Source organism: Mesoplodon densirostris, chromosome 6, assembly GCF_025265405.1.
Source record: "Mesoplodon densirostris isolate mMesDen1 chromosome 6, mMesDen1 primary haplotype, whole genome shotgun sequence".
NCBI lineage: Eukaryota > Metazoa > Chordata > Mammalia > Artiodactyla > Ziphiidae > Mesoplodon > Mesoplodon densirostris.
Window position 1 is genome coordinate 88,646,417 of NC_082666.1, and position 25,163 is coordinate 88,671,579.

General features: G+C 45.0%; 1 protein-coding gene across 2 annotated transcripts in view; it reads right to left on the reverse strand.

Moving 5' to 3' along the window:
- LOC132491909 (transducin-like enhancer protein 1) overlaps window positions 1–13,576 on the reverse strand; it is an 87,834-nt gene extending 74,258 nt beyond the window's left edge. For both annotated transcript variants that reach the window (XM_060100958.1, XM_060100957.1), the window contains exons 1-4: window positions 13,501–13,576; window positions 12,610–12,710; window positions 11,105–11,168; window positions 10,946–10,990 (exon numbers count right to left, since the gene is read on the reverse strand). In XM_060100958.1, coding sequence (XP_059956941.1) covers window positions 10,946–10,990; window positions 11,105–11,168; window positions 12,610–12,710; window positions 13,501–13,524 — 234 coding nt within the window. In that variant the 5' untranslated portion in view covers window positions 13,525–13,576. The remainder of the gene's footprint in view (window positions 1–10,945; window positions 10,991–11,104; window positions 11,169–12,609; window positions 12,711–13,500) is intronic.
- Window positions 13,577–25,163: the final 11,587 nt, after the last annotated feature.

Genomic DNA, 25,163 nt, shown 5'->3' on the forward strand with positions numbered 1-25,163 from the left:
TTGTTCATCCATCCCCTTAAATGAAAAAACTCAACACAAGGCTATTCTCACTGGTAGTTGTATTAACTTCTTAAGGCTGTTGCCTTCCAAGGGCACATTTTGCTCTTTGGCTTAAATAAGGCATCTTAATTCCTCTAGATTCTTTAGACAACAGAGAGTGCCAATAGGAACTTAAAAAGAAGTCTCCTTTTGAGCTTAGAGATAAATGCTTCTGATCTGAGAATAAAAAAAACTTTGTAATTGAGGAGAAATAATGAAAAGTGAACAGTTCAGATGCAGGAAGGAAGGAAACTGGGCTTAGAAAAACAAGATGGGATCATGGCCTAGAACTCCAAGGGCAGGGTACAGTTTTAAAGGGACAATAATAGATTTAGGTAACAGACTTTGAGAACAGCCATCCTGAGAGTGCCCAAGTGCCAGACTCCTGCACACAGAAACTCACTCAATCCTGATAACTACCCTATCCAGTAGGTGCTACTGTCATCCCCTAACCTTCTAGCCCAGCGGTCCCCAACCTTTTTGGCACCAGGGACTGCTATTGTGGAAGACAATTTTTTCACAGACTGGGGGCCGGCGGGATGATTCAGGTGATAGTGCGAGCGATGGGGAGTGGCAGATGAAGCTTCGCTTCGCTTGCTCCCCCGCTGCTCACCTGCTGCTGTGCAGCCTGGATCCTGACAGACCTTGGACCGCTAATGGACCCTTGTTCTAGCCTGTTCTTTCTTTGTAAGGAGGAATAATTAGTATCCAAGGGAGACTGGAAGGATTTACAGAGAGCTCCTACAGTACAGTTCCTAGGGCACAAGGAGCTCAATGGATGGAGCTATGACTACTTACTCTAATGTCCCAAATAAGCTTACTCTACAATAAACCCAAGAAGCCGACTTTTGAAAGCCAAACTGCTGAAACAGACAACTGCCTGAGAACCGAGCGGGCACCTGTAGCTGTAGGCTGTGCGGGCACTGGACACCCTTCCTCCATCCCGGTGGCCCATCCATTATTCTCTCCATACCAGACCAAGATGCAGATCAATGTTAAGACCCCCTTTCCTAAACTGAGAGCGACCTTTTTATTTTCACTCACTAATCCACAGAAGCCTTTCAAGTGGCACAAATAAAGGCAGCTGCATTTTGTTCTCTAAATCAATTTTCTCCCCAGCCATCAACTAGATGTTCCTGCACACAGAAAGAACAGCCCTTCCCTTCTAATTCAAAAATCCATACTGCCATTGCCCTTGCAAACTGCTAAACAAGCAGTATCGGCAAGTCACTTGTGTTCTGTAATATATTTACTGCAAATCCCAATGGCTCGCCTCCTAATGCAGTTTTCTATTGTGTCTGTGCGTGTCAATACACTGGCCGGTCACCTTACTTGTAAGAGGCTCTGCCCGACTGTTTGCTCAAGGCATCAAGAGGGCGCCAAGGACAGACAAAGGCTGCGCTCCTGGAGGCCCTAGGCTTGGAGAGCCTCCTCCACATGCTGGGGGCCTCAAAGAGGTTTTGTTTTCTGGTACTTCACACCCCTATACCACCCACGGCCTCTGAGGCCAACCTAAATTCTCCACCAGGACAGCTTCCATCCACACAAAGTTCAAAATCAGAGTCCTTTTGCACAACTACTTCCTGGTTTCCTACCTATAAACACTAAAGCTGTTCCCCCAGGGAATATGCTGATCACATCTTAAAGGTGCATTATCAAGGGCCAAAAGGTACAAGGGCTTGGGAAGGGGAATACGGCTTTTCTGTTTAAGTACAAACCTCTGTATTCAGGTGACAGCTGAAAAGCAAGCACCCTGACACCACATAATGGTGCATCATCTAATACAACCATGCCAAAAACAAAAAGGCAAGTTAACGAGGAAAATGTTATAATATGCTATAAACACCTGTTCAGATGGAATTCTTAAAGTGTACCTGGAGAAACTCCCACTTTCATGTGCATCAGTCTCAAATGGAGTTGGCTGCTAAAGAAAGGCTTGAATTATCTATTTATCTTTCGAGGTGAGGGGAGGGCAAAATCTCTATGCAAGATACGTGACAGGCAGATACTACAAAAACGTTACCTTATAGGTCCCTGGTATCAAATAGGTGGGTATACAGGGTGTTCACTGTACATTTCTCTCTCCTTTTCTGTATATTTGAAATTCTTCATAACAAAAGTGTTTGGGGCAGAGGGACTCTGTAAAGACTTTTAAGTAAATAATCAGCGGGTATAATCATTATTATTAAGAAACCTGGTGACTAAGTCAAGTCTAATGCCTTGGGAGAAGCTTGTAATGCAACTTATCCACAGCTCTATTAGTGGCTGTAGTCATCCTTAGGAGATGAGCAGTGGTTCCCAGGGCGGTGATGCATGCACACATTCAATTCACACGGAAACCCAGGCCTCAGAAACATGCTACTTTTGTTTTCTCTCTCTCTCTCTCTTTTTTTTTTTTTACTACAAACTCCAATATATTACCATAATTAAACCCGTTAAGAAGCCTCAGTGGATATTTGACTATAAATCACTTTCCAAAAGAAAAACAACTGAGCAAAAGTGGCTGGATGAGATTAGAACTGTAATCCTATAAAACATCTAGTGAAACCAAACATTTCATTCTTAACTGAAGCATAAGGAGCCATACTAGTACTGTAGATCCAAGTTTTTAATCTGGATTCCAAGGACTTGCTGAAAGATCTTAAGATGTCCACAAACAGCCAAGATTGTTGGGCAAAGCTATCTTGTGTATTAAAATGTGTACTTTTTTTTGCCAAGCAGCTTTCACCTGATTTTCATATGGGTTCAGGATCCGAAACAGTGACAACTACCACTCTACCTAAGGGGCACATTAAATGCTACTTAAATGCCTACTCGAGCTCACTGGGAAGGGAAGATGCAAGTCTCAAATTCAAGCCTCAAGCAGACTGCAACACAGCTGGAATAACAGAAAAAGGCACATGAAAAAACAATACTACAAAAATCAGAGCAACAATAAGCGATGTGACAGCCTCCTGTTGGAGCAGCCATGGAAGGCCTTGAAGTAAACAGGCAGTGTTGGTATTTGAACTAGACCTTGAAGGATACTGAAGGAGGCCATGTGAAGTTTGACAAAATAGCTTGGACTTTTAGGAAAATAGAAAAACATAAAACATATTTTAGGTCTGAAGGAGGGACCCATCTGGCTGGATTAAAGGGCCTGGAGGGAAGAGGACAGAGGTAACCAAGTAAGACGGGCAGGGACAATAACTAGAGGCAGCTACACAAGGCTGTGAGTGATGGGCAAAGAGGCAATTACCGGAGTGGGAAGTCAAAATCAGAAAAAAACGGGCATACCTAGGAGGCCAAAAGACCCAAGCCCCTAAAGGAATTGTGCATTCACCACCTTAAAGGTGTTCCCTTCCAGGGCGAGCGTTCCAAGACTGTTTAAAATGTGGGCTAGTGGTCTTGACCGTGGAGTGGGGGGTGTCCCAGGGGCCACTCTGGACAAGCCAACAGGGAGCACTGAGAATATAAGAACTTTGATTTTAACCCCTTCATTTACAATTTCCATGTATTATACATGTATACAACATACCAGTACAGTAACATATTTATAGAACTTATAAATTATAAGTAAACAAGTCTGGGGATATGCTTTTAAACTTTTTACTGACAGGCTACACAAAATACCACATACTAATAAGCTAGTCAGACCAGTAATGACACTAATATCAAACCCAGTCCAAAAACAAAAAAAAACAAAAAACAAAAACACCCAGTCCAGTGAATTCCCTGGCGGTCCAGTGAATTCCCTGGCAGTCCAGTGGTTAGGGCTCCATACTTTCACTGCTGAGGGCATGGGTTCAATCCCTGGTTGGGGAACTAAGATTCTGTAAGCTGTGCGGCACAGCCAAAACAAAACAAAACAAAGAACCCAGTCTAGTACCACATGTATTTCAGCGGTTTAACAAACTGCATGAGTTGGACACATAAGTTCAAATGTACCTACATTCTCAAAGACAACTGATTCCGCTTTATCAAGTGAATAATGATTATCTAATGAGTATCTATTGGAAATAGGTGCACTACCCTTCTGGCGTGCACATCAATGTACACCTACCACACTTAATAGCAGTTTTTCTCTATTTGGCAGATGAAAAAATCTATTTCAACGCACAAATTTCTTCTAGCTTATTTTTTCCTTATACCCAAAATAAGCTTCACACTACCCTTTTCTCGCGAACATATTTTGTGGTCAAAGATGACTAAGTAGCAAATAATACTACTAGAAAAACTAAAAAAATGTGTTTGTTATACCTAGTATGAAAACATGCTGGGGAAGGGGGTAAACAATGTTCTCATGGTTATGATTATATGTTGCTTCAAAGCAGACAAACAATTAAAAACTTAGTAGTTACTAAAAATTGAAATGCAAAATAATGAAATACAGACTTGTGTGAAATCACAGGTTAAAACTTTTTGTCAACGTTTCTTGGAGTTTCACAAAAAGTGTTATGGTGACTGGGTGATCTATAAACTGAGCAGTTCTGTAATCATGGTGGTTTTTCAAACAATTTTAGAGACCATTTTTTCTTTACCAAGTGAATGGTAATATATGAATCTCTTATGTTAAAATTTTGGTAATCTTTTTTCATTTTTCTGATCAAACCATGCCTCAGAAAAAAATTAGAAAATCTCTCCCACACCTGAGGGCCCACGCCTACACCCACACCCCCCCCCACAAACACAGACTCTACTTCAAACATCAAGCCATGTTCATGGACAATCCTATGGCACACTTCTCACTACAGAACTCACCAATCCCATTAGCAAACACTATGTTGAAGCTATAAATGCCTAATCTTGTCTAATAAGCCAACTTCCCAAAACAGCTCTCTAAAGTTTAATTAAAAACCATTACACCAAATATCCCACATTAAAAGTACTAGTCCTGGGGCTTCCCTGGTGGCGCAGTGGTTGGGAGTCCGCCTGCCGATGCAGGGGACACGGGTTTGTGCCCCGGTCCGGGAAGATCCCACATGCCGCGGGGCGGCTGGGCCCGTGAGCCATGGCCACTGAGCCTGCGCGTCCGGAGCCTGTGCTCCGCAACGGGAGAGGCCACAACAGTGAGAGGCCCGCATACCGCAAAAAAAAAAAAAAAAAGTACTAGTCCTGAGAATTTCAATTTTTTTTTTTTTTTTTCTTGCGGTACTTGGGCCTCTCACTGTTGTGGCCTCTCCCGTTGCGGAGCACAGGCTCCGGACGCGCAGGCTCAGTGGCCATGGCTCACGGGCCCAGCCGCCCCGCGGCATGTGGGATCTTCCCGGACCGGGGCACAAACCCGTGTCCCCTGCATCGGCAGGCGGACTCCCAACCACTGCGCCACCAGGGAAGCCCCGAGAATTTCAATTTTTGAAAACCTGAAGCAACAGTAAGCATCATGGATAGGAAGTGTGTGTGGGGGCACAGGACATGACTGAGTCAATCAAACCTTAATGAGAGTCCAGTCAGTTTCTTAGTTTAATCCACTTCTAGAGACCACAGAAGTTTCATAATAGAAAAGCTGAAGACTTAGATCTAGCGAAACTCAAAATGGTTCCAGGAGCCAGTAAGTAACTGAATGTATCTTTAGTGTAACTACCACACAACATGATTTATTTAAATATTTGCTAAAGGAACAGATTTTCCTTTCTGTGTTTCTTAATAAACACTATTTGGAGGAACATCTGAAGCCCCCTGGACAGACTCTCCTTAACTGACACACACAAGGTGCTGGGTTCCGAAGCCTGGCGGGGACTCATGCCTCTGGAAGAATGAGTCCCCTCTGGTGAGAGGAGCCCTACTTTAGGGCCTGCCTAGTCTAACCCTTTTTACAGAGCGGAAAACCAGGGCCAGGCAACTTGTTAATGACTCACCCAGTCACTAACTGAAGTCCCTAAATAAGTGACCTTAACCCACTCTATCTTACACCAAGGTAGACCCCAGAGATCAGCGGGGACATTCCGGCCTCAGCCCAGCCCTCTGGAGATGGCAGAACAAAGGGGAGGGGAGGGGAGGGAGGTTCTCTGACCCAACACCTCCCTGGCCTCACCGGACCCTATTCCATCCTGTCCTTACATAAAATGCTGATATTTTGTTCCTCATGGGTTTTTTGGTTTTAATTTTGAACTTTAAAAATACTGTTCACCTTGAGTGCTAAACTTTTTGACACCTCCCTTAAACTCTGTGCCAGAGGCAAAGGCCCCACTCACCTCACCCTAGGCCAGGCCCTGGACAGAAATCTGCAACTAGCCCAGCTGTGGAAGGGGTCAGGAGGGTGCTGCTTAAGGAGTGAAGAATCTGCCCCGCTTGCCAATAAAAAACAAAGGCTAATCCTGCACCTCGGAATCTAGGTTCTAAACACAGGGAGCTTTATCTCTTAACTCCTACTTGTAAAGGACAGGCCTGGCTAATGAAATCAAGTGGGGGACCACTCCAACCTTGAAGACAGCTACCTTCTTTGTATTACAAGGTGGAGCTTAACTCTAAGTTCCTATACTCCAGCTGGTCAGTGCCATTCTGAGATACTGACTTAAAAAAAAAAAAAATCTCAAAATGAGAAACTGCAGACTGAAAACCCAATGGTTTAAAAACAGGAAGAAAGGTAAAAGGTACAAATTGTAAGAGTCACATCTAAGGAATTAACCCACAGGTGAATCCCTAACAGTTCCACCTTAACACTTTTAAAACACTACTAAAGAACAATTTCTTTCTAAAGAGAAACTTTAAAGCACACATCAAAACTGTGAAAGCAGTTTCACTCCAAAATTTATATGGTCTGAGACACTGTGCTTGCTGAACTATCACACAGAGTTTGGAAATGTTCAGCTCTCGTCTGTTTTTTTTTCTCTTTCTCCTCTCCTTCCCCACCCCACAATCAGGATTGCAGAATACTTTCCTTTCAGAGCTAGTCCTTTCATTTATTTTTAAATTCTTCCACCACCCGAGAGCCCTAAGCACTCACTGCCCGCCTTCAGAAGAACACAGACACAGAGAGGCAAAGTAAATGATCAAACTCACCGCATTGCTGGGGCTCAACCAGAGCCCCGATAACACATTTCAAATTTTCTTTGGTTCTTCGACCCATTTTAACCTGTGGACAGTACTGCTCAGTTGGTTACAACTTCCTACCTATCCACAGCTGTGGTCCCCACAGACCAGTCAGTAATGCTGATTTCCCTAATTTTTAGAACATGAGGCTCACCCCAAGGTGTCTCACAAATGATGATGATCAAAACAGACAAACACTGAGAACACGCACACAGTGGGGTAGACTTGGGTCGCTAAGCACAGGCCCAAGGGTGATTCCACCACTGGCCTCATGCACCAGTGGCAGTGGGGGAGGAGGGAGATAGGGAAGAAGCGCTGAATTGGGAACCAGGTGAGCCAAACTCAAGCTTCAACAGATGCTTGGCCCTGACAAGTCCCAGACTCTGAGCACGCACCCAGAGTTGCAGGCAGAGCAAAACACGTACCCAATCTAACACCTACCCCCCAATCTACTTCACAGGACGAGGCAAATCGCTTTTGAAAACTAAGTGCTGTACAAAGTTGCCACCAATGGCAACTCATGGCAGGGCTGCGTCAGTGTGCTGAAAAGGTGTACAAGTGGGATAAATCAGGCTTATGTAAGTACTTACAGTGCATCCTATTCCCCAAAATATCAAAGGAGGTAATACCACTCCACATGACAGAAAAAGACTTTCAATATCACACTGCCAAACACACTAGGCAAAGCCCTCAAACGCAATTAGACTCACGTTAACCTGCTACTTTTTCATGTACCCTAACACTGGTGCTATCAGAATTGCTCCATCTTTCATGAAAAGTCTCCACCTCTCTGTATAGAGATATCTAGAGTTTACACGACCTACCTGAAAAGAGGACAGACAGGAATCTATAAAAGGCTCAAAGGAAAAATATTTTTGTCTTCATGCTACAATTAAAGATTTAAATATCCATGACCGGGCCTCCCTGGTGGCGCAGTGGTTGAGAGTCCGCCTGCCGATGCAGGGGACACGGGTTCGTGCCCCGGTCCGGGAAGATCCCACATGCCACGGAGCGGCTGGGCCCGTGGGCCATGGCCGCTGGGCCTGCGCGTCCGGAGCCTGTGCTCCGCAACGGGAGAGGCCACAACAGTGAGAGGCCCGCGTACCGCAAAAAGAAAAAATAAATAAATAAATAAATAAATAAATAAATATCCATGACCATCCTGATTTCGTTGACTTTTCGGTAACCAGCCACAAATAGAAGCAGAGAAAGTGAGGGGAAGGCTTATCAGGAAGTGTTGACACAACATAAACACAGACTGCAGGCACCAAACCAAGTAAGGAAACCACAATTATACCATTCTTGATTTGGACGCACTTCCACTTTAAAACTTCCACACAGAAAAGTCGGTGGTGAGATTTGACACTGAAACCTCTCAAACTCACTCCTCCAACAAAGCCGCTGAAAGGTGGGGAGGAGAGCGGTCATCACACTGGAGACAAATCTTAACAACATTAAAGCTCTCTCCGTGGAAAGATTCCCCATCACTGCATTTTTTCAGTAACAAAGATGTTGTCAGAAATGACAATTTTTTCTGTCCCCTGATGATGCCTTGCTAGCATTTGGTTATAAGCCATAAAGCAGGACTAATTTCAGCCTGTCAGGAGTCTCGCTAATGCCCAGTTTCCCCCTAGAGAGAATTCCTGTCAAATCTAATGAGAGCTCCAAAGGCCCTCTCTACAATATAATGAGCACTTAGGCCATGCTGGTGATCAGGCGGCAAAAAGCATCAATTTGAGCCTGGCTACACCCTGGGGGCCAGACGTCACCAGTTTTAATAAGAATTATGATTACTAGCTGCACCAAATGCCTCCTCAGAACTTATTATTAATGTGTGACATTCAGAAGCATGTTTTTCAAATGTAAGGCCACTTTAAACTGAATTACAGCACTGTTCTGCATACCACTCTAGTTAAGGGTCTGTCAGCATTTACAATATAAACTAAATTTCAGGGGGCTTAATATCCTACTATGAAGAACACAGCGTCTCTCAGCTTTTCACATCTTTCAAATTACTAAGCATAATATTAATGCACACTGGCTCATGGACAGACAATATATACCCACAAATGCCCGATGGAATACAGAAACTCATTAGAAAACTATTTTCACACCATGGGGTTCCTGACCCTCCTCGCCCCTTCTTCCTCCTTCCTATGCGATAAAGAAGAGGTCACTCCACCAAGCAACCTACAGGAACCCAGAAGAATTTCACACCTCCTGTAGCTCCCCCAATAAATCCAGCACCAGCACACATCACATAGAGGTGGCATTCCCTTGTATGGAGTCGGTGAGGTTATTAAATCCTTTGAGTTCATGAGTTTAAGAGAAAGCTCAATCTCCTCTTACCCTTCCAGAATATTTGTTGGGGGAAAAAATGTGCCTGTAGGGTAACTTAAAAAAAAAAAGTGGCACGTTAGAACTCCTTGACCAAGTCTATTTGCGTAATTAATTTAAATCACCATATATCTTCTAGCTTAATTACTATCAACAAGTTACAATTGCCTCAATCAGGCACTAGCCATTTAAGCACACAGAAACAAAGGCACAAACCCAACATAAACTAGGCTACCATCTTCGCAAATCAGAATAAAATCAGCACTTTTAAAGGCCCAATTACATTGTTAATGAAAGGCCCTGAACTTAACTATCTCCTTCCAAACAAATAACTGAGAACAGATCTAAGGTACATGACGATAAATTAACATTATGAAATCTATGATGAATTAAAAATCAAAGAGCGCAGAGTTACAAAAGCAGAATTCAACTCTGAAACACACTTGCTTAATGAAAGTCTTTGAATATAAGGGAGATCTGAAGGCTGAACTAATCAATTTCTCCACCGTGCCCCCGCCGGTCAGCCATGCTCTTTAATTTAATGAAACAAGGGTTTGAGATGAAATAGCACATATACATCAAGTAAGAATTGTATTGTTGCACTTTGAAATGTGTCCAACTGTGCAACTTCATCTGATGATAATTTTTTAAGAGGCAATCGATTTCTAAAAGACTTATTGTACCAGAGTCTTGATGAAAAAGTGAATGTCAGCATATCTCCAAAATACTTACACCCTGCCATTAATGCTTTCTTTGGCAGACAATGACTACTCAATCGAGGGTCCTTTGGGCTGAGCAATCATTTAGCTTTTCTTCTCTTATGAGATCCTTAGTGCCTTGTTCCCGCTCAATACTCTTTTTATACACCATTATAGTAGCCATAAGTGTGAATTTTATGGGAACTTGCAAACTCGTAGTCATAGCTCTCGAGCTTTCCAGTCACTAATCTTTTCATGCTTTCAAAACCACTAGGACTGAAGCAACGCCCAACATATGCTGTGGTCATAAAAGGATGCTTTTTTCACCTCCAAACCTGCATCAACTGAGACATTTTTCAAAAAGAGGTTTGCTAATAAGCCACTGATCCTGAGTGGCGCTTTCTGTAGCCCCAAAGCATAGGGAGAACTCCATAGTTAGTCATATACCTTGTTTAACCTGAATAAGGACACTCCCGAATACCCTTCTTTCCCACAGAGATTCACCCTTCTTTCCAAATCAGCATAAAAACATTAGCTATTATGAACTTCAGAACTCTATAGGATACCCAGATCTTTCAAGAGGAAAATAAAGGTATCCAGGCAGAAAAGTCAAGTCAGAGCCTCAATTCCTACCTGCCTATAAACAGGCTAGTTTACACTTCCAAAGTACCTCTCACCCAGTAACTTAAACATTCTATAATTGTCAAGAAGCAGCTCCTGCTGCAGAATACTGCCACCAATTTGCAGGAAGGGAAACCAAGGCTGAAAAATGCCATACAAATCCCCCCCACTCCTGAGGACAAAGCCAGTATAATAAAATCATGACTTACTTCTCATTTCGAGATTTTGCTAAAGCTTACCTGTTTATGCATTTCTATGTTTAATCCATATGACATTTCATAATACTGTAGAAAGAAAAAAGAACCAAGTATTTCATTAACTCACATTTTGTAATGCCGAGAACCCATATTTGTTAATATTACATGAAAAGGAAAAAAAGCCTAATCTTTGATACCTACCATCACATAGTGCCTCTGCATTTCTGTCTTTTCACTTGCCAGTTTCTCACATTCCAATTTAAGGCTAGGAAAACAAAACAGGCAACTTAATGTAAACATTATGTCACTTGTTTTAACATCTGCCTCACATATTTGCACTTCAAGTAAAAACACAGGCCAATTTGGAAAAACCATAAACTATCTAGGTAAACACCCAAAAGCTTTGTCCTTGCATTTAATAGGGAAAAAAGGAATACGGTGAACAGTACAAGGTATCCACTCAGCAACTATTCTTTTCCTTCTTGGTACAGACCTGGTCTCATGCCAAGAATGAAAAAAATCTTTCAAAACCTCTGATCTACTCAGAAGACTGATTTCTCCTCCTGGTCATCTGTTCACTCGTACTTGCTTCCCTGCATCAGAGTTTGCTTCCCTGGACTTCACCAAAACCTGGCCTTTGCACAACCTTCAGTCTCAGGCATAGGCCATCTCTGCCAACTCAAATAGTCTCTAGGTTTGAAAACTGTACCTGTAAAGTTACTTCTACAATTGTCGGTCCCTTTTAAAACCTTTGTTTTTTAATTCCCTGCCAAAACATGTTACATAGCTTCTGCAATTAAGTAGGTTGAAGTCTTCCCTGCTTGGTAAACATAGAGTAGGCAGGTATGCTTCAAACTCTAGAGATTATTATCTTCAAGTAGACAAAAGGCCAATAATCACAAAGCCTCTGCAAAATAAGAAAATTCACACCCAAGCATCTGTGTTTTTCAAGTGTGACAAAAATAAAAACTGTCATTACACAGTTATTTCTTCGCTCTAATCAGCTAAAACTTAATAGAAACGGGAAGAAACTAACATTTCTAGAAAGTCCACTATGGACAGGGTGCTTTACAAATAGTTTACATTTATAAATTTTCTGAAGCAGCTCTCATTAGATGAAGACGCTAAAGCTGAGATGGCTATAAATGTGACTCCAAGCCCTGTCCTACCCAAACCAATCCAGAATGAAGCCAAAGCAGGTGGGCTTCCCTCTACACACATCCACCCCACCGCCCCCCTCACCACCGCTAATAATGGGCACAGCTGAAAGCATCTACCCTCCATAATGGACTTTGCCTCAAAGAACTCAATTCTAGTATGGCCAACAGTGATTTCAACACCCGCTTTGCCTCCCTGAACCTGTACTCCTGAGCTGGGGCATCGACTGCACCAAGGTTTCAGCTCAGCCTGTTGCAAAATAAATAAATGAAGTGCAAATATTGACAGTTCTCATGCAACTCCTAAATACACGAAAAAAGGCTCCCTGGAACAGCAGCAAACTGGCAAAAGGGAAACAATGGGAGGAGGTGGAGACAAGAGAAGAGGCGGCCCGGGAAGAGCCGGGAAAAGGGGTAACGTGAATGACAGGTCTTAACTGCGACTCCACACGCCACCGCCTGGACGCAAGTACTAAGTACAGCCGCCGCCGCCACCAGGGGCACGGAGCTGCCGGGGCGACCGCTCACCGGGCGCGGCCGGACACGCACCTGTGATACTGCGCCTGCAGGAACTGAAATTCCTCTTTAATCCGGTCCAGGGACTCCGGGATAGTGAACTTGAAGGGCTGGCCTGCAGCCTGGTGCGGCGTCTAGGGACGAACAGCGAGGGGGACCAAGGGACGGATATGAGGGCGGTTGGATAGAGAAGTAAGTCAGAGAACGAAAGAGTGGGTGGGACATAAACAAAAAATAAAGTTAGAAGTGGCGGAAAACAGAGCCCCAAACTCGAGTTTGCGCTTCACTTTGGGGAGAGGAAACGTAGACCCTCCCAGATCCGAAGCTTCTAAAGAGGCTTGGAGCCTCTTCCAACCTCCAGGGCGGGTCCCGGTAAGCGCGCCCGGGTCACCTGGCTGAAGGGACAGGAGCTCCCCGGCGGCGGCCGGGGAGCACCTGGCCAGATTGTCGTCGACACCGCCGCCCTCTGCCTCACCGGGGCGATAATGACCCCGGGCACCAGAGGAGAAAACCCCCTTACGCTCCTCGTTTCCAGTGTCGCCGGGGCCACCTCCAGGCGCGCCGGAACGGGGGCCGCATTGACATGTAAATAGGCGAGACGAGAAACAAAGGGGGGGCGCCCTACCCGTCTCGGGGAAGGGAGAGGATGTGGCCGCAGTAGAAACCCCAGTCTCCCCGAGCGCCCCGCCCGCCCAGTCTAGACGTCAAGTAGGAGGGAGCCCAGAGCAAAGGGGGGAAATTGAGTTTCAGTCCACTCCCCACCACAGAAGGGGAGGGCCCGGGACCTCCCAAGCCTAGCACCCCTGGAGGCCAGGGTCTCCGCCAGAATGCAGCAGCCACCCACCTCCTCACCCACAGCAATAACGCCCACCCACCCCCCCGCCACTACCCTGCTCCCTACTGAGCCACCCGACCGCGCCTCACCGGGTGGCGGCTCTGCGGGAACATCGCTCTGGCGGCGGCCGCGGCTCTGCTCCCGGGCAACTCAATTCTTCGCTCAATTTCCAACTTTAATCTCGCCGAGGAAAATTAAGCCGGGAAGCCAGGCAAAAGCGGGTAGCGCGCTGGCCACGCACGCAGGCGCGCTCGGCGGGGCGCACAGGCCACTCGGCGCCGGGCCGCTCCTGCTCCCGCCGGTGCGGGCTCCCGTGCTCAGGGCCACATCACGGTGCAACTCGGGCCCGGCTGCACCAAAAACCTGCGGGGCGCCGCCGGCACTCGGGAAGAGGGCGCGGGGGCTACGCTCCAATCCGCGGCCCTCGGCCTCCCGTGCTGGGAGGTGGGGGCGCGGTGACTCCCGCCGCGCTCCCCTCGGCGATCCGCGTGCGCCGCACCCGTCCCGGGCAAACAAATCCAGGCGGGCTGCTCTCCTTTGCTATTCTCCGGGTCCGCCTCTTTTCCGGGTTTTCCCCGCGGCGCTGGCCGCCGGCGAGTTGCAGGTGGCGCGGCGCTCCGGGCTAACCCCACACAAACAAACGTGACGGTGTACAGGGCTGACCCCCGCGGGTCCGGGCAGCGCCCACAACCAGGCACCCGCGGGCTCCCTGGAGGCGGCGGGGTGCGAGGTCCCGGCCGCAGCAGAGGCTCCGCGCCCGGCGCTCCGCAGCCTTAACCCGAGCCGAGGAGCGCGGGATGACGATGAGGCGGAGAAAGTGAGGAGGGCGCGCCGGGAGGCAGCTTGGCACGCCCAGTGCGGCCGGCTCTCGGTGTTCTCCGCGGTTGCACAAACCCTCCTAACCCTCCTGGGCTACTCCGCGGAGGGCAGTCCCGCAGCCGCTCGCTGCTCCTCGAGCCCTGGGCGCATCCGGGCGCCGCGGCCCGCGCGCACTCGTCCTGCACGGCCGGCGCGACCGCTCCGGACCTTTCCTCCGAGCCTCTCTATAGACCCCCTTTCTTTCTTTCTCTTCGTCCGCCTCTCCGCAAAGGGCGCTCCAGCTCGCTGCAAAGTTCTCTCACGACGCGGGGAACGACATCCAAGAGATGGTGGGGAAAAGCCCAAGAGTGCTCTCCACCACTCGGCCTCCCTCCCCGGCGGGCAAACTCCGAGGGCGAGTCCGGAGTATTCGCGGCGGGGGTTAAGTCGCCGAGGGCCACCGGAGGTCCGGGTTGGTGGCGCGGGTCCCGCCCGGCCGTGCGAAGGTGGGGGTGGAGCAGTCGGCTGCCTCGGGGACGCGGGGCACAGGGTACCCGCCGCCGCCGCTGCTGCTCCTGCAGCCGTTGCTCCCGCCGCCGCTGCCGCCGCCCGCGCCTCTCGCGCCGGTTACATTAACACGCGGTTTCACACTCCGGAGCTAACCAGCGCCGGCCCCGCCCAGCCCCGCGCGGGCGGGGGGCGCGAGCGCTGAGCCGGCGGGGGACGTGGGCCCGCTCGGGTCGGGGGGAGCGGGAAGGCCCGCGTCAGCCAATCGCGTGCGCCGCACCCAACGTGGGGTGCTGACGCAACGTCTCCTCAGAGCCTATGGCAGCGCGGCACCGAACGGACTGTCTCCCCCTCCCCCCCTCCTCTCCCACCCCGCTCGCTTCCATCTCCGCCATCTCCCCCGTCTCCCCTCCCATCCACCCCCACCCCTCCTCCGCCAGCCGCGTCCTCCCGGGCTCGGTGAGGAACTGTTCCTAGAGGAGCCGCGGGACGCCGAAACCAGCCAATGGGAAGCGGCGAGACGCGGAGATTGGCACTGTAGATGGGAAGGTCGGTGAGAAGGAGAGCGGCGGGGCTGGGCTGTCAGTCAAAGTAACGTGGGGCAGCCGAGGGAGCGCGCGGGAGCGCGCGAGCGGGAGGGACCCGCGACTGTGCAGCCGCGGAACCTGGGGGCTCGAGTGTGCAAAAATCCTGCCACTTGTTCACTTTCCCTTTAACGAAAATCCTCAGATCTCAGTGAAAGTAACTCAGAGACTAACCGCGTAGTTTCTAATGAGGGAGAGTGGGTGCTTTTTGCTGGTTCGAGCCAAACGCCTCTTTCGAAGCTGGCCCCTTGTTTGATGCTACTCTTGAAAGTGAGGTCACATTCAAAAATTTCTCTGAGGATTGTTTTTCCTTGAGCTGCCTTTTCGCGGACTCACGAGGAGTGGACTGTGCACTTCGTGGAAAATGCATAAATGGGCAACTCATTGGCTGGCGTACGTACACCAGCGGCTTAAGACTAGGCTTCTGATGCCCACGCCCCCTTTTGCACCCAAGGTGGTAGGAATTGGTTTTTATTGGAGTATTTCAAACCATTTTGCAAAAAGATTGGCCTGACTTGGTTTGGCGGGAAGGATACCCGCGGTGCTGCCAGGGTAAGGCACACGCGTCCCAGTCACAGATGCGTTGTTTTGCCCGCGGCGCGAAATCTCGGGTCCTTCTCTTGATAGTCCTGATTTCGTTGTGTTGGGAAGTAGAGGGCTGCTGAGAGTTTTAGGGGCCTCTCAGCAACATGACCACGAGTCTGTTTCCAATTACTAGAAACAAAGGGAGACAATGGGATAAACAGCACTGAGACCTGAAAAACCTGTCCTGCCCACCCCATCCCCATAGTTCGGGTGGTACACCCCCCCCGCCCCCGGCAGAAATGTGTAAGGAGCTAAATGGGAAGCGTTGGGTAAAGGACGTGGAAAAAATTCTTATGAGGTGGAACTTGACTTTAAAAAGGATTTTAAATAAACGGCATACTGCGTCGATCTCCAGTTTTGTCTGTTTTTCTAAGTACATCCCACAGAAAACCTTCAATATTGCCGCATTTATACTTGAGTTTAAAGAGCAGTTCAGTTGAGCTATTTCCACGTGATTGGTACGTGAATAATGCTGTTTTAGCCAAATGGTGGTGAATTCTTCCATGAGAAGGACACATCTTTGGCAAGCATTCATCTTATGTTGGAACATACTTAAGTTCTTGGTGTTAATGGCCTCCGTGTTACCATTATTTTACTTTCAAGAGAGTTATGGAAACGCATTTATTTAAACAGAAATACAATTTATTCAAAAATTTGCTTTTACAGAGATCTTTTTCTTGAAATATTAAAAGAATCATTTTAGATAATACATTTCACTGGTGGAGTTCTTAAATATGTATGATATTGATTTGTCTATAATTGGATCAATCCCAAATATCAATATAAATGAAAAATTAGAGGAGTGATTTTAGCCAGTCTGTACAACACCATAGTAATTCTCAAACAAGTTCAGCATTGTGGCTCATTAAGTGGGGTAAGGGAGGGGTTCTATTATTCATTTTGCTGACATGAGAAATGAATAGGAAGGAAGCACTGCCCCTTTTCTTGGTTAAACTCGGTGAAGACGAGAACAGGCTTGCTCCACATACAGAACTTTCTGAGTACTGCCATGGGCAACTAAGCTTTGCCCGTTGGCAACCTGTGTGCCTTGAAATCATGTAGTGAATGGGCCACCTATACCAGTTTGTGGTTGGTTCATCCCATAATCACCTCCAGGATTGTATAGAAAGTGCTTAGATGCCACAAATATGCCTGTGCATGCTGGGACAACTAGGACAACTGAGACTTTTCTCTGGCTTACCCAAGCTTTACTTTGATTTACTGGCACACGCTGGTACTTAACTTTAAGTAGAGAAGTTAGAACAGGAACAAAACTGTTGCTACTTCTTTTTCTCTCCCCTCCCCATCCCCTTCAAAATCAGTTCTAACACATTGTTTTTAAATGTTCTCTAATATAACTGTTCACAGCAAACATGTCTACTCACCATATTTCCTAGTTTGCCAAGGGTAAAAATTAGAAATTCTCTTTTAACTAGTGCTTCTTTACCAGTAGAGTTTGAATCACCAGGGCTTCTGATTTCCTTATGATGTAGTATCTGGAGAAAAGAAAGAGTACTGATTTGAAAATTGGAAGGCCTTTAATTGTTTGCATGAAGATGGTCGGGTTTTGATGGCTTCTTTCTCTTACAGTACATCCTCCTTAAGACAGAAGGCTGGGCCCTTTTTCAAGGTCATGTTTTCTATGTGATTGTCATGCTGTAATAATTATACTACAAAACTCTCATCAAACTGCATTACAAATGATGCTGTTTAAACAATCAAGTAGCTTTAATCTTATGTTTTAAATAAATAATATATGTGCAGATTGCCTACAGCCTTTTTAAAGGAAAATAGTCCTACTCACGAAATCTATAATTTTGGTCTGCTGTTTAAAGTCTGTTAACCACAATCTTCTTTACCTTTAACATATTCATATGTTGATGATGTTTTTTACATGAAATAATATTAAATACCCCTTGTCCATAGGAAATTGTCTCTGAAAAAAGTTCCCTCTTTATCCTCTGCAAGAGAAACAAAAAGATTGCCAGATTATTTATTTTATCATTGATGCATATATGAGTATATTTCCATTCATTTGTTGCTGAGTTATCAAATTTTCAACTCACCAATAGGATAAGTGATTACAAAAACTAGGTCCTATCTATAGTATAGGTGCTAGACACAATGGGAAAAATTATGAATGCTGATCATAGAAATTATTCATCTTTTAAATCTATTACTGTTTTATTTGAAATAAATAATAATTATGCACATTTTTAAAAGATCACTTTTGTCATTTTCTCTTCCTTTCAGCTGTTATACATTTCCTCATTTGACTTGTTTTTTTTAACTGGAAGTGTTCTTAAACCTAAGAATGTAGGGTCCAGAAGAAATCTTCCGAGCATTGCTTTAAAACCTTTTTTCCCCTCACCACTTTACCAAAGAAAAGGGCAGGATGGGCATGGTGGGTGGAGGAGAGAAAGCAGAGAAGAAAGAAAAAAAAAGTCAGTAGCAGATCCATGCAGCAGTAAAACCTCAAATAAAATCACATCCAAAGAATCTCTTGCGGTTTCACACAATATGGTAAAATTAGAGATTGCAGGAAACCAACTAAATTAAACTGGGAGCATTTGAAGAGAAAGGAGCAGACTTTATGAAAATGACACATTGACTGACCAGTATGCTTTTTTTAATCAACAATTTCTTTGTTAAGACGCAGATCAAAGGAACCTGCATATGTTTTCATTTTGTTCTAACTAGAAAATTACATTCAGATGTTTAATAGACATTTGGTTGGTTTTTCAGCATTGATTAGATATGTTGGTTCTGTTTGCTTACAAGTGTAGCCGGATCATTAGCTAATGCAAAGAAATGTTTGCTGTGAGTTGCTAATTAGGGCTTTTGGAAACCCTCCATGCTCAAGAACAATTTGTACAGTGGCCAGAGAACTTGTGGGACTTGGGGAAGTTGTTTTCCTTTCTCTGTCAGGGTGGGGAGAAGCAGACAGCCCAGTTCCCTAATCTCTTTTTGCCTAGGGGGATTGCGATGCTATCCCCGAGGACTGGAGTGCAAATAAATTAGGAAGAGACCACACAGGCATTCCCAAACCCAGAGATAAATGTGCTCTTTCTGGAACCACCACCATGCTGTCTTTGGGGGTTGGGGGAGCGAACATCTAAAACGCTGAACATTAACATGTCGAAGATGCTTGGTGCTAATGTTATCAAATACACAGCCTTTTAAAGTATACTTTAGAGACAGATGGGAAAGCCCTTTATGATAAATGAGTGTACTTGAATTCATTACTGTAGTACTTATAATTGAAAATGTCTCCTTTGCAATTTCAGTACTTTTACAGGGTACAAGAGACCAAGCTTTGGAAGAGGGAGGCTGGGGCTCGCGAAAGGAGTGAGGGCGTGTAATTTTGGAGATGAGGATGAGACTGGGAGGAAATGCAGTGTTTACTTTCGCAGCCCACCCTTTGTTTACCTTGTTGAAGCCCCAAAACTTGTCGGAGATTAGCAGTTCACACGGTGCTCAAATAAACTGAGAATTTGAGGCACCAGGCGGATAAACTTCTTAGCTGGCCGGTCATGTTTTTAAAAACACTTGGCCTGCGGAAGAACACCACCTCAGCCGGGGTGAATTTTGTTTATGTTAAGTCTGAACTTCTAGAGAGGTGTAGGTCCAAAATAGCCTGTGTTTAGAAGTCATCCTAGAGGTGCAGATACAAATGTTCCTCTACATCTCACCGCCCCTTCCAGGCCTGCTTACATCTCTTGCCCATGTATGGCACACGTGTTAATTTGTTAATGTGGACTGGTAAAAGTTGGGATAATACACTTTTTTTTTTAATCCTTTCGGTTTAGCAATAAGCTCAACAGAAGCTGAAGGGCATTTGGTAGACAAAAGAACAAGTAGTTAAAGGAAGCACCTTTGATGGCTCCTTCCTACATATTCGCATAATGGAGCAAACCCTGGCCACTTAATACCCTCTACAATTATCCACCTTGCTGCAGTCCTTGGACTTGCTAGGAAACCAACCTTAAACAGGGGCACCTTTCCTCTGGCCTTAAAAGCCTTTGCTTTTGGCAGTATTATTTAAATAACTTTTCTTCCTGAAGCTAGCAATTTCTCTGAAGGGTTAAAGCTGAGTTCAGCTAATCTCTGCATAGCTTGGTGCTCCTCACAGTTGAAGGCAGGTGAACGCTGGAGAGGAGAAAGGGGCTAGAAAGCAAGTGAATATTCCAGATACCTCCATGGCTTCTAGAATGCTAAGTCTAGACCTAGATGAACAAGTCAAGTGACATAATTACAGAATGTTGGAACATTTCACAAGACAACTGGGCTGGGCTCTTTTTTTTTTTTTTTTTTTCCTTTTTGCGGTATGCGGGCCTCTCACTGTTGTGGCCTCTCCCGTTGCGGAGCACAGGCTCCGGATGCGCAGGCCCAGCGGCCATGGCTCACGGGCCCAGCCGCTCCACGGCATATGGGATCCTCCCAGACCGGGGCACGAACCCGTATCCCCTGCATCGGCAGGCGGACTCTCAACCACTGCGCCACCAGGGAGGCCCTGGGCTGGGCTCTTTAAAAAGTCAGCGTCGTGAGAGGGAGAAAAAAAAAATTGGAGAAGGACTGTTCCCTAAAAACAAAGACATATGATGAAAATGCAATATCTGAATCTTTATTGGCTCCTGGTTCAAAAAACCCCAGCAACTATAAAAGATGTTCTTGGGCAGTTTTAACGTGGACTGGATATTAGGTAATATGGAATTATGGCTAATTTTTTTTTTAATGTGAGAATTGTGGTGGTGTCACAGAATGTTCTGAGAGGATGCATGGTGATACATGCAACATCAAATGATGTCTGCAACTGCAGGAAAAAAGTGTGGAAAAAGAGAAAGCAAGTCTGACAAAAAGTCTACAGTTATAGAATTTAGGGATAGAATCTGCAGCTATTTTTTTTTTTTTTTTTTTTTTTTTTGCGGTAAGTGGGCCTCTCACTGTTGTGGCCTCTCCCATTGTGGAGCACAGGCTCCAGATGCGCAGGCTTTTCAACTTTTCTGTACGTTTGAAATTTTTCATGATAAAAAGTGGAAAGCCATTTTAGGTTCATTGTCTACATCTTTTTCTTCATATGTTAATGAAAATTCCCTTCGTAGTTGAAAGATTGGCTTATGGGCTTCCCTGGTGGCGCAGTGGTTAAGAATCCGCCTGCAACACTTCCGGGTAAGATGGCGGAAGAGTAAGACGCGGAGATCACCTTCCTCCCCACGGATACACCAGAAATACAGCTGCACGTGGAACAATTCCTACAGAACACCTACTGAACGCTGGCAGAAGACCTCAGACCTCCCAAAAGGCTAGAAACTCCCCACATACCTGGGTAGGGCAAAGCGGAGAGATCCCCACACAGAGGATCGGTGCCGAGCGGCACTCAACAGCTCCAGAGGCTTGTCTGCTGGCCCGCAGGGGCGGGCGGCACTGGAAGCTGAGGCTCGGGCTTCGGTCAGAGCTCAGGGAGAGGACTGGGGCTGGCGGCGAGAACTCAGCCTGAAGGGGGCTAATGTGCCACAGCTAGCCGGGAAGGAGTCCGGGAAAACTCTGGAGCTGCTGAAGAGGCAAGAGTCTTTTTCTTCCCTCTTGGTTTCCTGGTGCGCGAGGAGAGGGGATTAAGAGCGCTGATTAAAGGAGCCCCACAGACGGGCGCGAGTCGCGGCTGAAAGTGCGGAGCCCAGAGAGGGGCGTGGGACGCTGGGGCTGCTGCTGCCACCGCCAAGAAGCCTGTGTGTGAGCGCGGGTCACTGTCCACGCCGCCCTTCCGGGAGCCTGTGCAGCCCGCCACTGCCGGGGTCCCGGTTTGAAGAGATTATAGTTGAAAACTTCCCTAATATGGGAAAGGAAATAGTTAATCAAGGCCAGGAGGCACAGAGAGTCCCATACGGAATAAATCCAAGGAGAAATACACCAAGACACATATTAATCAAACTGTCAAAAATTAAACACAAATCATATTAAAAGCAGCAAGGCAAAAACAACAAATAACACACAAGGGAATCCCCATCAGGATAACAGCTGATCTCTCAGCAGAAACTCTACAAGCCAGAAGGGAGTGGCAGGACATAATTAAAGTAATGAAGGAAAAAAACCTGCAACCAAGATTACTCTACCCAGCAAGGATCTCATTCAGATTTGATGGAGAAATTAAAACGTTTAGAGACAAGCAAAAGCTGAGAGAGTTCAGCACCACCAAACCAGCTTTACAACAAATGCTAAAGGAACTTCTCTAGGCAAGAAACACAACAGAAGGAAAAGACCTACAATAACGAACCCAAAACAATTAAGAAAATGGGAATAGGAACATACATATCGATAATTACCTTAAATGTAAATGGACTAAATGCTCCCACCAAAAGACACAGATTGGCTGAATGGATACAAAAACAAGACCCATATATATGCTGTCTACAAGAGACCCACTTCAGACCTAGAGACACATACAGACTGAAAGTAAGGAGATGGAAAAAGATATTCCATGCAAATGGAAACCAAAAGAAAGCTGGAGTAGCAATTCTCATATCAGACAAAATAGACTTTAAAATAAAGACTACTAGAAGAGACAAAGAAGGACACTACATAATGATCAAGGGATCGATCCAAGAAGAAGATAGAACAATTGTAAATATTTATGCACCCAACATAGGAGCACCTCAATACATAAGGCAAATACTAACAGCCATAAAAGGAGAAATCGACAGTAACACAGTCATAGTAGGGGACTTTAACACCCCACTTTCACCAATGGACAGATCATCCAAAATGAAAATAAATAAGGAAACACAAGCTTTAAATGATACATTAAACAAGATGGACTTAATTGATATTTATAGGACATTCCATCCAAAAACAACAGAATACACATTTTTCTCAAGTGCTCATGGAACATTCTCCAGGATAGATCATATCTTGCGTCACAAATCAAGGCTTGGTAAATTTAAGAAAATTGAAATTGTATCAAGTATCTTTTCTGACCACAATGCTATGAGACTAGATATCAATTACAGGAAAAGAGCTGTAAAAAATACAAACACATGGAGGCTAAACAATACACTACTTAATAACGAAGTGATCACTGAAGAAATCAAAGAGGAAATTAAAAAATACCTAGAAACAAATGACAATGGAGACACGATGACCCAAAACCTATGGGATGCAGCAAAAGCAGTTCTAAGAGGGAAGTTTATAGCAATACAATCCCACCTTAAGAAACAGGAAACATCTCGAATAAACAACCTAACCTTGCACCTAAAGCAATTAGAGAAAGAAGAACAAAAACATCCCAAAGTTAGCAGAAGGAAAGAAATCATAAAAATCAGATCAGAAATAAATGAAAAAGAAATGAAGGAAACGATAGCAAAGATCAATAAAACTAAAAGCTGGTTCTTTGAGAAGATAAACAAAATTGATAAACCATTAGCCAGACTCATCAAGAAAAAAAGGGAGAAGACTCAAATCAATAGAATTAGAAATGAAAAAGGAGAAGTAACAACTGACACTGCAGAAATACAAAAGATCATGAGAGATTACTATAAGCAACTCTATGCCAATAAAATGGACAATCTGGAAGAAATGGACAAATTCTTAGAAATGCACAACCTGCCAAGACTGAATCAGGAAGAAATAGAAAATATGAACAGACCAATCACAAGCACTGAAATTGAAACTGTGATAAAAAATCTTCCGACAAACAAAAGCCCAGGACCAGATGGCTTCACAGGCGAATTCTATCAAGCATTTAGAGAAGAGCTAACACCTATCCTTCTCAAACTCTTCCAAAATATAGCAGAGGGAGGAACACTCCCAAACTCATTCTACGAGGCCACCATCACCTTGATACCAAAACCAGACAAGGATGTCACAAAGAAAGAAAAGTACAAGCCAATATCACTGATGAACATAGATGCAAAAATCCTCAACAAAATACTAGCAAACAGAATCCAACAGCACATTAAAAGGATCATACACCATGATCAAGTGGGGTTTATTCCAGGAATGCAAGGATTCTTCAATATACGCAAATCAATCAACATGATACACCATATTAACAAATTGAAGGAGAAAAACCATATGATCATCTCAATAGATGCAGAGAAAGCTTTCGACAAAATTCAACACCCATTAATGATAAAAACCCTGAAGAAAGTAGGCATAGGGGGAACTTTCCTCAACATAATAAAGGCCATATATGACAAACCCACAGCCAGCATCGTCCTCAATGGTGAAACACTGAAACCATTTCCACTAAGATCAGGAACAAGACAAGGGTGCCCACTCTCACCACTCTTATTCAACCTAGTTTTGGAAGTTTTAGCCACAGCAATCAGAGAAGAAAAGGAAATGAAAGGAATCCAAATCGGAAAAGAAGAAGTAAAGCTGTCACTGTTTGCAGATGACATGATACTATACATAGAGAATCCTAAAGATGCTACCAGAAAACTACTAGAGCTAATCAATGAATTTGGTAAAGTAGCAGGATACAAAATTAATGCACAGAAATCTCTGGCATTCCTATATTCTAATGATGAAAAATCTGAAAGTGAAATCAAGGAAACACTCCCATTTACCATTGCAACAAAAAGAATAAAATATCTAGGAATAAACCTACCTAAGGAGACAAAAGACCTGTATGCAGAAAATTATAAGACACTGATGAAAGAAATTAAAGATGATACAAATAGATGGAGAGATGTACCATGTTCTTGGATTGGAAGAATCAACATTGTGAAAATGACTCTACTACCCAAAGCAATCTACAGATTCAATGCAATCCCTATCAAACTACCACTGGCATTTTTCACAGAACTAGAACAAAAAATTTCACAATTTGTATGGAAACACAAAAGACCCCGAATAGCCAAAGCTATCTTGAGAACGAAAAATGGAGCTGGAGGAATCAGGCTCCCTGACTTCAGACTATACTACAAAGCTACAGTAATCAAGGCAGTATGGTACTGGCACAAAAACAGAAAGATAGATCAATGGAACAGGATAGAAAGCCCAGAGATAAACCCACGGACATATGGTCACCTTATCTTTGATAAAGGAGGCAGGAATGTACAGTGGAGAAGGGACAGTCTCTTCAATAAGTGGTGCTGGGAAAACTGGATAGGAACATGTAAAAGTATGAGATTAGATCACTCCCTAACACCATACACAAAAATAAGCTCAATATGGATTAAAGACCTAAATGTAAGGCCAGACACTATCAAACTCTTAGAGGAAAACATAGGCAGAACACTCTATGACATAAATCACAGCAAGATCCTTTTTGACCCACC